We start from the raw sequence: 10,000 nt of genomic DNA, 5'->3' as shown, positions 1-10,000 counted from the left end.
TCATAATCGATGGAAAGCACATTTTCTAAATCTCGCACAGGCAAAACCACCTCGAGATTGTCAACAGAGTCAATCAAGATTCGACGAATGGTGGTTTTGGTGCTGAACAACATAAAGACACTTGGAGCTGAAAAAGAGAACAATAATTAACATACGTTAAGGCACAGTTTCAGTAACCCTGTAACAGACTGGTAGAGCAAAGATTGACATACCGAACCTTAGAATAATGAAGTAATCGAAATAACAAACCGTGATGCACCCCACGTAAATCAAATGCCAGGGAAATAACTTACACACAACGAACCACGGCATAAAACAAACAAAATTGTCCTGTCCTACAAACTTCGGAGATTAAGATAATACGAGGAAAAAACGAAACCACTCGGGTCTTTGCGTCCGAATTTTTTGTGCGTTTGCTGCTGGCAGCCTGCACCACCTCTTGATTGACTAATACTTGTCCGCTTCTGTGATTTGTGAAAGTTATAACCTCTGCAATTTGTTAAAACGATAGGCATGGATGCCTTTAAGGTCCTTTAAAAGTTTAGTTTACCTTCGCAAGTTCGGTTGTCCGTATCTAATAATTGATAGTGCGTGGGACAGGAACACACTCTTGTGCTATCAGGTTTGGCGAAGCAAAGATGGCTACATCCATTGTTGTCGGCGCAAGGATTCCAGCCTGAAACATGAGGAGAGGTGTTACAAGAAAAACGTTGGGAACCCATGGGAATCTACAGTAACATAATGGTAAAGAGGTCCCTTGCAGCATTACGCGAGAGTGCATGCAGTATTAAGAGCTAAAACGCACAAACACTGTTCTTATCGAGGGTTTCTCTCAGGCATTGGCTAGAACAATTAATAAACAAGGCAACAAATCGGCAATTCTCGTAAATGCTCAAAAAATTCTGCTCGCAATGATGAACAATAAGTAATAATAATAATAATAATAATAATAATAATAATAATAATAATAATAATAATAATAATAATAATAACATGTATAAGTGGTTTACATCTTGCCTCCTGGCACCTGTTGACCAACACCTTGAACATTATGGCCTGATGGAAGGCCAGCAGAGAGGAGCGAAATCAGGGTGTTTTGGTACGATGGATAACTTGCTAATCGATAGAGCAGTAATGCTGGATTGCCAGAGAGGCAAACGGAACTTAAGCATGGCATGGATTGACGTGCGCAAGGCTTACGACTCCGTCGACCATGATTGGCTATGCGCAATGACTGACGTGCACAGGCTTCCCATCTGGCTGGGTAAGGTCATACGCAAGTTGTGTGCGAGCTGGAATACTAAAGTAGTAGCTACAACAAGGCAAGGGCGAGAGACTTCCAGAAAAATAAGGTTCATGAAGGGGCTACCCCAGGGGGACGCTTTGTGTCCTAGATTGTTTACACTGTGCCTGAACCCAGTAGCGTGGCGCCTGCGGGCAACGGAGGGATACCGGTTATCCAAGCCTGTAGGAGTCAAAGTCACCGATCTCCTGTATATCGACGACCTGAAGGTCTTTGCTGCCTCCGAGAGCAAGCTGAACCGAGTGCTGAAGGAAACTAGAGGAGCGATGCAGGATATTGGCCTTCACTGGAATCAGAAAAAGTGCTCAGTGGTACACGTGAAGAGAGGAGCCCAAGTGTTAGACGAGTCTGGTATGAGGATGGACGAGACAACTACCATCACGGATCTTGGGGAGGGAAAACACTACAAGTTCCTGGGGGTTCTGGAGAACGTTCGGCAGGATGAACGGCTGGCTTTAGCGTGTGCAGCTAAAGAGTATCTACGCAAGATATATATTATATGGTCCAGCCCCCTATCTGATTGTAACCGTGTACAGGCAACTAATCAGTATGCACTCCCGGTGCTGCGGTATTTAATGTGGACACAACATTGGTCTCTATCAGAGTTAAGAGGTGTGGATAGAGCAGCTCGGAAGATCATAGTTGAGAACGGTGGCAAGCACCCAGCTAGCCTAACCTCTTTGTTATACCTACCGAGGGAGAAAGGGGGTAGAGGCCTGCAATCAGTCGAACACGAGTATAAGATCACCAAAATCAAATCGCTACTGAAATTGTATCAGAATTCGGACCAGACTGTTGGAGCAGTTAGAGAATTTGAAGAACACGCCATGGCATCAGGTCACCAGTCGCTTGTAAAGGAAGCAGCCAAGTACGCTGAAGAACTTAACATCACACTTCAGCTTGATATCCTAAATCCCGTGTGTGTTACAACGGAAGGAAAGGAGGTGACTGCAGCTAGAGCTGGGAATCTGCTGAAGAAATCTCAAGAGATGCAGTTCTTGGAGATCGCTAAAGAAAAAAGGTGGCAAGGAAAGTTATTCCGTATCAGATGAGACGATGATAGCCTAAGCATAACCAGCTGCTTTGCATGGCTAAAAGGTTGGGCTACATGCCCTACATATACCATCGCGGGCATGTATGAGCTATATGAGCAGTTGTTACCTACGAAGCTCTACACAAAGGAAAAGACGCAAACCTCCACCGACGGTGAAGTCCTATGCAGGTTATGTGGGAAGGTAGCTGAGAGCGTTGCACATGTATTGGCTGGATGTTCCTCCCTGGCACAAACCAAGTACCTATACAGGCATAATGCAGCCTTGAAGATTCTGTTTTTTGAGCTCCTCCGAGAGCATGAGTTGATAGAAGAGGTTCCACCATGGTACTCACCGGCGATGCCAAAACCAGCCTACCAGAACACCACGAGTGAAGCGTTTTGGGATATTCCCATCTATGCAGAGCACAACGAAGTAAGAGCAAATCGGATAGACGCGCGTCTTGTCAGCCACGAGAGGAAAGAAGTTTACACAATTGAAATGAGCTGCCCATGGATTGAGAGTAGAGCCAAGAAAGATGAGGAAAAGACGCTCAAGTATGGTCCCATGATGTGGGAGCTGAAGCAGAGATACAATGGTTACAGGGTTGAACAGTACAACATAATAATTGACGTATTGGGTGGTTATTCTAAACACCTAGAGAAGTCGGTGAGGAAGCTAATAGGAGCGAGAGCACGGGGTGTACTTGAGCGGATGCAGAAGTCGGTCATCTCAAACACTTTGAACATTGCCAGAACATTTAAGATAAATACTTAGTTAAGGCGAGAAGGACACTAGACTTTAGGTTTTCTTTTTTCTTCTGAAATCCAGAAACACAAGGGTTGTCGCAAAACCTGTATTTTAATTATTTTCTACGTAGTTTTTATAGTGGATAAGAGTTTGATATGATTCTAAATAGGCTTTTAGTAGAGATAACCGAATTATGATGGCCTCGTGTAGGTTTATTAGAGATAATGAGAGTATAAAACTGAATAATTTTCTAAATAGGCTTTTAGTAGAGATAATGATATCATCATATTTTTGCGCAGGTTTTACAGAGTATAGAATTTAATAATATTCTGAATTGGCTCTCTAAGTAGAGAGATTCATATCATTATGTATATTAGAATTGTACTAGGTTCCGTACCTAATTTTTTTTCCTTCTAATTGTAGCTTCTCAAGTGGTGTAGGTTACGTTATGCGCCCTATACTACTCATGATGTCGACAGCATTCCAAAGTTTTATACTGCGAGATAATAATAATAATAGTAATAATAATGTCTCGCTAGCCGTCGTCGCAAATACAGCAAAGACCCAGTTCGAACAGAAGGCATACTATTGCGCCTCTGGCAGCCGCTATCATGTTACGACCATGTATAGAGCGTTTTCACTCACGTGACCAGCAGCCATATTGGATTACTGAAACAAAGGAAAGTATTTGCATAAAAATAGAGTTCAATTCCCAGAGGATTAGTTTGGTACACCGTCATGGCCGCCATTCCTTTGTTTTGGAACGCCAACATGGCCGCCGTGACGTCATGCGAAAACGCTATATAGACCTCTTTCATAATGACGGATAAATAAAATATTCTTTTGTTTTAATGCTAATATACCTTACTAGCCTCGCTACGACGAGCAAATTTAAAGAGAATTTTTACTTCAAAATGAGAGCAGTAGGTCTGATTAACATGAAGACAAAAGAATGTAAAAGTGATCGCCATTTATGAAAGTGGTTTATGACCTTGGAGCGCAGCTTACAGCCAGCTGGAATTAGCTGCTGCAAGCTGGTTTTTGCTGAAGGAGCAAGACCAGAGAACCCGGAGAAAAACCCTCGAAGTAGACTAGAGAGCCAACAAAAACTCAACCCACTTAGTCTTATGGCGTCATGTCCGAGAATCGAACCTGTGCCACATCGGTGGGAGGCGAGTGCTCTCAATACTGCGCCAACAGTGCTACCATGTAAATATTTTCGCTAAATCCAAAATACACACCGCCACCACAAAAAGTATTGTATTGGGGACCATCTCACACAATTCTAGTACCAAATCTGCTTCAAACTCTAAGCTCTTGATAATTGGCATGCTTCACAAATACTTAACAATTATTTCATGAGTGCGCACGTTGGATGACTGGGATTCAGTGAAAACTAGCCATAAGGGATACTACGGATGGACAAAATATTTATTTACAAAAATCTTTACATACCTTCCTGTCTGCTGCTGTGAAATACAAGGATGTCCATAATAATGTTAATATTGCTCTCAATTCGCGTCTGACCCAATCCATTCGTTTTATTAGCTCGGTAAATTGTTGACAAGTCAGCGTAATAGATATAATCCTCGAACTGTGTCAATGCAAATGTCATTGGCAGCCCTGACACGACAATTCGCCTATTTGTTCCATTTAAGTTTGCACACTCAATCATCCTCCTTTCTTGATCGGCCCAGAAGATTAATCCGGTCGAAGAGTCGATTGTTAAGCCAACAGGAGGAGTTGGATTTTTGAATAAAGTGCGTCTGATTGATCCATCTAAGTCAGCTATTTCTATAGTTGGCTTTCTTCCACCGTTTACCCAGTACATATGTCTACAAAAAAATGCACGTTAACCATCAACAGCGTTTTATATTTCAGTCCAAGTGTGAGAAAAAGTGCTAATCACCCTTACTTGCAGCCGAGGACTGAATTGCGAAGGGCGCAGCTCACGACATCGGGCTGAAAGCATACAAAGGCGCCTCTGGCTGCCGCTATACAGTCCATGTTTGATGTCGGAGCACAGCACCACAGCTAGATGTTAATTAGCTGTGAGTCGATTTTGATGAGGGAGGAAAACCGGAGGAAAACCGGAGAAAAACCCTCGAGTCAGGTTGAGATCGACTGAAACTCAGCCCACATGCTGGCCGAGGCCAGAGGTGAGCCCCGGCTTGCAGTGGTGGGAGGCCCGATAGATAACCACTAAACCGTGATAGAAAAAAAAAGCCATCTTCAAATTTCCCAGGACCCGCCATCTTAAATAACAGTGAGGTGTCGTGCTTGCCCTATAATTTGAATACCGATAGGGCAACCAAAACACGTCAGAACCAAAACAAGCAATTTTTCCGTACTGGTACTGGTTTCGATCGCGCGGAATTTTACAGTTTCACCTTGCCCGATCGCTCCCTCGCCGTCCTTAATTTCCAGCATGGAACCGCAAGGGTCTCTGTTACATGACACAGAAGTGCCATGCGGGCTGCAAACAGACACCTTCCCCTGGCAAGTTAACGTACAAATTAAACGTTTATGGATATACTAATGTGGAAGAAAGCATGCATTGGAGTGGAAAAAGGTTCCTTAACCAGAACGTCGGCTACCAATCGTTCCTTGTTTCTATCGGTTTAATTTGAAAAGCATAATTTTACCCTGAGACCGGATCAAGCACCAGTTCATGTGGTTCCCATACATCCTTCCAAATCAACATTTTTCTGTGTTGCCCATCCAACCGGGACACTTCTATTCGGTGATTGCTTGCGTCCGTCCAATACAGGTTCTTAGCGATCCAGTCCACAGCCAGATCATCCGGAAATGACAAGTCTACTTCAATTATCGGTTCTATGTGGCTGCCATTAAGGAAGGCTCTGCTTATTGTCTTTTGGCCCCCATCCGTCCAGTAAACTTGCATGTCCTGAACGCTGAAGTCCAATGCACGCGCATTTTTCACACTCACCAAAGGAATCACTGCTCCGTTGTTGGTATCCAAGGAGATTTTACTAATGTTTTCTTTGCTGGAAAACAACAGAAATGTCCCTGGCACTGCGAATCATTAAAAGAAAAGATAAAGCACTGGTTAAAAAAGCAACACTTCAATCCAATTATTGTGCAGAGGCCAGCGATTTTATAAGCTTGATTCCAGAAAAAACCAAGAGTATCGTATTAAGAAAGCGAGAGTGTTGTTTGCACCTTTATCGAAACGGCAGACCAAGAAGTACAATCCCCACACATCCACTGCACTTGTCACCCACAGAATGTGGTCTCCAGATTCAAGGAAAAATTAACTGTGGTAATAACTTACAAATACAACTCTTCTTGTCTGCAAGCATCAGTTCCATTCCATCGGGACACTTGCAATTGACTCCTGTTGGACTGTACAGGCACAAGTGACTGCATCCTCCATTATCTTGCTGACAGGGGTTCGAACCTATAAAGGAACATTTTCATCATTTTATTAACCTCAGAGAAGCAGGTTCCTGAGATGTCCTGGTCTTTTTAATTGCCCGGTCTTATAGTATTACAACTTAATATTCAAGACCCAAAAACTGACTTCTTGAAATTGTATCGGGTGTTGACTTATGCAAAAAAAACTGATATTAGTCGATGAAACTCAACGATATCATGAAATGTTAGGTACGACCCATGGACTAAACAAAAAACAGAAGGCAGCAAGGAAGACGCGTGACCTAACTGTTTGTCAAAAGGAGATGAAGAACGTTGTGGGTTGTACCAAAAGTCCAGCTTGTTGGGAAAAGGGATCATATCACATAATTATAATTCTTATTAATAGTTATTATTCATTCCAGCTAGTAACATAATTCTAACTAATAATAATAACAATTAATTTATATAGTGCTTATCCCTTTACTCTCACGGTGCCTCTCTCCACCCAGGTGTATAAATGGGTACCGGCAAAAATGCTGGGGGTAGGTAACCCTGCGATGGACTGGCATCCCATCCAGGGGGGAGTAGAAATACTCCCAGTCGCTTCATGCTACTGAAACCGGGATAAGCTCCGGCCTAATGAGCCACTTGGCTCGTAAGCAGACTTATTCCTCAAGAGTCCACAGGCGCTTCACATCGATAAAAAAATAAAATTGAAAATTGGCTTTAAAAAATATAATATAACTTAAATAAAATCTCACAAAAAAATGTGACCAATCTCTGGCATACGTTCATAGTTAGTATATTTTTACTCAACAATAAGGCTTTTGGAAAAGAAAAGTCTTCAGGGATTTCTTAAAACTACCTACAGAATCGCACACTCTTAGCTCCTGTGGAAGGACATTCCAAAGCTGAGTGGCATACACGGAAAATGCCCTGAAACCGTAGGATTTTAAATTATAAGATTGCGTCCACAGAAGCTGCACTTTTCTCGACCTAAGGCTGCGAGGAAACTAGCCGACAAAACAGCGCCTCAGCTTTTTTCAGTAAACTCCACATCGCATCTAAGAATGAGGTTGATGGACCACTCACGGAAAATATTTGACGGTAAGTGTCACACCGAGCCACAGAATTGTAACTGCCAACTCTTTTAAAATGCAAATTGCCATTCTTAGAGCTCTATCTGAATAAATCTGTTATGAAATTTGTCCAACTTATGTTGTGAAAGTTATGTTGACCTCGGAGAGTGCTATCTGTTGGATAGCAACATCCTGAAAATTAATTGAATCCTCATAAAGTCGATCTTCAAATTACCCTTAACCCTCATCCAGTCACAGTTAATCCTCTATCTGCATAATTGAGCCCCAGCCAATAATTCCTGATTAAATTTTCGACCTCGGATATTGCGTTTCTAGCTTTCTGATTGGTTCGCTCAATCTCGGTTATCAACTATCACCGGTGGCTCAGTTGGTTGAACACCGGGCTGTCACGCGGGAGGTCGTGATTTCAACTCCGGAGGTCCCGTCTCACAACCCTTCAATGTTCATAATCCTGTGGGACGTAAAAAAACCCACACACTTGTCGCAAAGGGTAGGGCATGTAGTTCCCGGTGTTGTGGTCTGTCTTTTGTGATGTATCGTGGTTGGGAGGGTAAATGCTCGGAGAAGTTAGCTACACCAAGCTACTCTAAAAATCCGAGGGTAAATAAAGATATATGATATGATATGATATATGAACTCATGTACCGTATGACCTAATGTGGAAATTGATTAATAAAATTAATGAAATTGGCTTTAATTTTCAAGTGTCCAAGCATTCATAATTTAATGAAAATTTAATGAAAAATTATTCCATGAGCGCGCGTTGGATATGCATATGAAATTGTTTGAGCCCAAGTGCATTTCGGGATTTATGGGCACGAGTCATGTTTTGAAAGTTCTGAAAATAGCGCGATCCGTAGGAGAGTGCAATTTGAGAACTTTCAAAACCTCAAGAGTGACCATAAATCACGAAATGCGCGAGCAAGTTCATAGGATTTTTTATTTATTATATACTCAACAAAATCACTCCATCCCTTGTTTTCCATAGCAAATTCCGTATTGCACCCTATAACCTATTTATGCATTCGTCATTAAGCAATCAGAAGCACGATATTCTGTTGAGTAATTCTATATAATGTATGACAGATGGTAAATAGCCAACGATTGGTTACTAACCAGTCCCATATCCAACAAGCGGTGCTAATCACAATTGTTAATTACCTGTTTGGATACGTGTAACTGATGAAAATCAAGCGAACTCACCAAGATCAAGGCTGAGGTTGACTGCTTTTAATCCCATCAAATCCGGTAGTTTTTTAATGAGGATTTTTCTGTCCTTTCCAGTGTGTTTATTGACACTTTCTATGTTCCTTTTTCTCCAGTCTGTCCAATATAGCTTATCACCATTAGAAGTAAAACCAAACACGTGTGGAAAATTTTTATTCAACAATGGTCTTCGATTGCTCCCATCCATATTCATAACCTCAATTTTGTCGTATTTAGCATCTGCCCAATAAATCTTTTGCTCATGGAAATCAATGGCAATCCCATTTGCCCATGCTATGGAGCTGTTCACCAAGGTAATGCGATGGCTTCCATCAAGTCCTGCTCTTTCTATCTTTGGATTCTTTCCCCAGTCAGTCCAATACATGTAGCTGACACAAAGAAAAATTAAATACGCTCTTCACTTGATTGTGCATTTGCCATGATTTACTGTACCAACCAAAACCAATATCTATTGCCAGTAGTATTCAAATGGAGATGAGGCACTTATTTTTCGGCTACAAGTGCCTTACTTTTTGCCTTTTGTCTTATTTCCCTCTCAAAAACATCACAGCACTATCTGTAATCAAATGCTCACCCATGAGATGGATCCAAAGCAATCGCTCTTGGTTCATCCAAATTTTCGCTGATGAGAACTTTTCTTGCTGTTCCATTTAATCGACTGACTTCAATTCGATCAGTACCAGTGTCAGTCCAGTACAAATTGCGTGCCACCCAATCAACAGCAATTCCATCAGGACGTTTGATTTGCGAAGCTATGACAACCTCTACATCTGAAACCAAGAAAGCAATTTGTTTTAAAGGTAAAAAGTAAAAGGAACTTCTTTTTAGGTGTTTTGTATACTTAACAATGTACACCTTTGGGGGTACACTTTGCATTCAGAAGGAACAAGAGGCTACGGGTAGCCTACACTTTGTTCGAAGGAGTTTCAGCCGATTGCAGTAATTCAGTGATTTTTTAGTTACAATATCTTGGTCAACATTCTGATCAATTCCGTAGTCCGAAATTCAAAGTCCAAAGTCCCCATTCCGTGACCCAACCGTATGGTTAGGTGCGATCGTAAAAGAGTTGCCAGGCCTGGAGACGGAGCTCCGCTACAAATGGATTTCTTGCAAATGGTTACTAAATGCAAATTTTTGCAATGCCTGCCACTTTGACAAAATATTTTGCGCACACCCTTTTATAAACAGGACCACTAAGAATTGAAAACTGG

At 41.9% G+C, this 10,000-nt stretch overlaps 2 protein-coding genes across 4 annotated transcripts in view; both read right to left on the bottom strand.

The window, feature by feature from the left end:
- The window catches only part of LOC138014528 (myotrophin-like), a 463,943-nt gene that overhangs the window by 184,779 nt on the left and 269,164 nt on the right, over nt 1–10,000 (bottom strand). The gene's annotated exons all lie outside the window — the stretch shown is intronic.
- Nucleotides 1–10,000, bottom strand: part of LOC138014513 (low-density lipoprotein receptor-related protein 6-like) — a 33,687-nt gene that overhangs the window by 7,288 nt on the left and 16,399 nt on the right. For all 3 annotated transcript variants that reach the window (XM_068861603.1, XM_068861601.1, XM_068861602.1), the window contains exons 6-12: nt 9,364–9,559; nt 8,766–9,157; nt 6,380–6,505; nt 5,730–6,120; nt 4,540–4,919; nt 551–676; nt 1–127 (exon numbers count right to left, since the gene is read on the bottom strand). The exon at nt 1–127 is cut by the window's left edge and continues 276 nt beyond it. In XM_068861603.1, coding sequence (XP_068717704.1) covers nt 1–127; nt 551–676; nt 4,540–4,919; nt 5,730–6,120; nt 6,380–6,505; nt 8,766–9,157; nt 9,364–9,559 — 1,738 coding nt within the window. The remainder of the gene's footprint in view (nt 128–550; nt 677–4,539; nt 4,920–5,729; nt 6,121–6,379; nt 6,506–8,765; nt 9,158–9,363; nt 9,560–10,000) is intronic.

This window comes from Montipora capricornis, chromosome 8, assembly GCF_036669925.1.
Source record: "Montipora capricornis isolate CH-2021 chromosome 8, ASM3666992v2, whole genome shotgun sequence".
NCBI classification, from domain to species: domain Eukaryota; kingdom Metazoa; phylum Cnidaria; class Anthozoa; order Scleractinia; family Acroporidae; genus Montipora; species Montipora capricornis.
The sequence above is the reverse complement of the archived record's forward strand: the minus strand, read 5'-3'. Positions and strand labels throughout refer to the sequence as shown.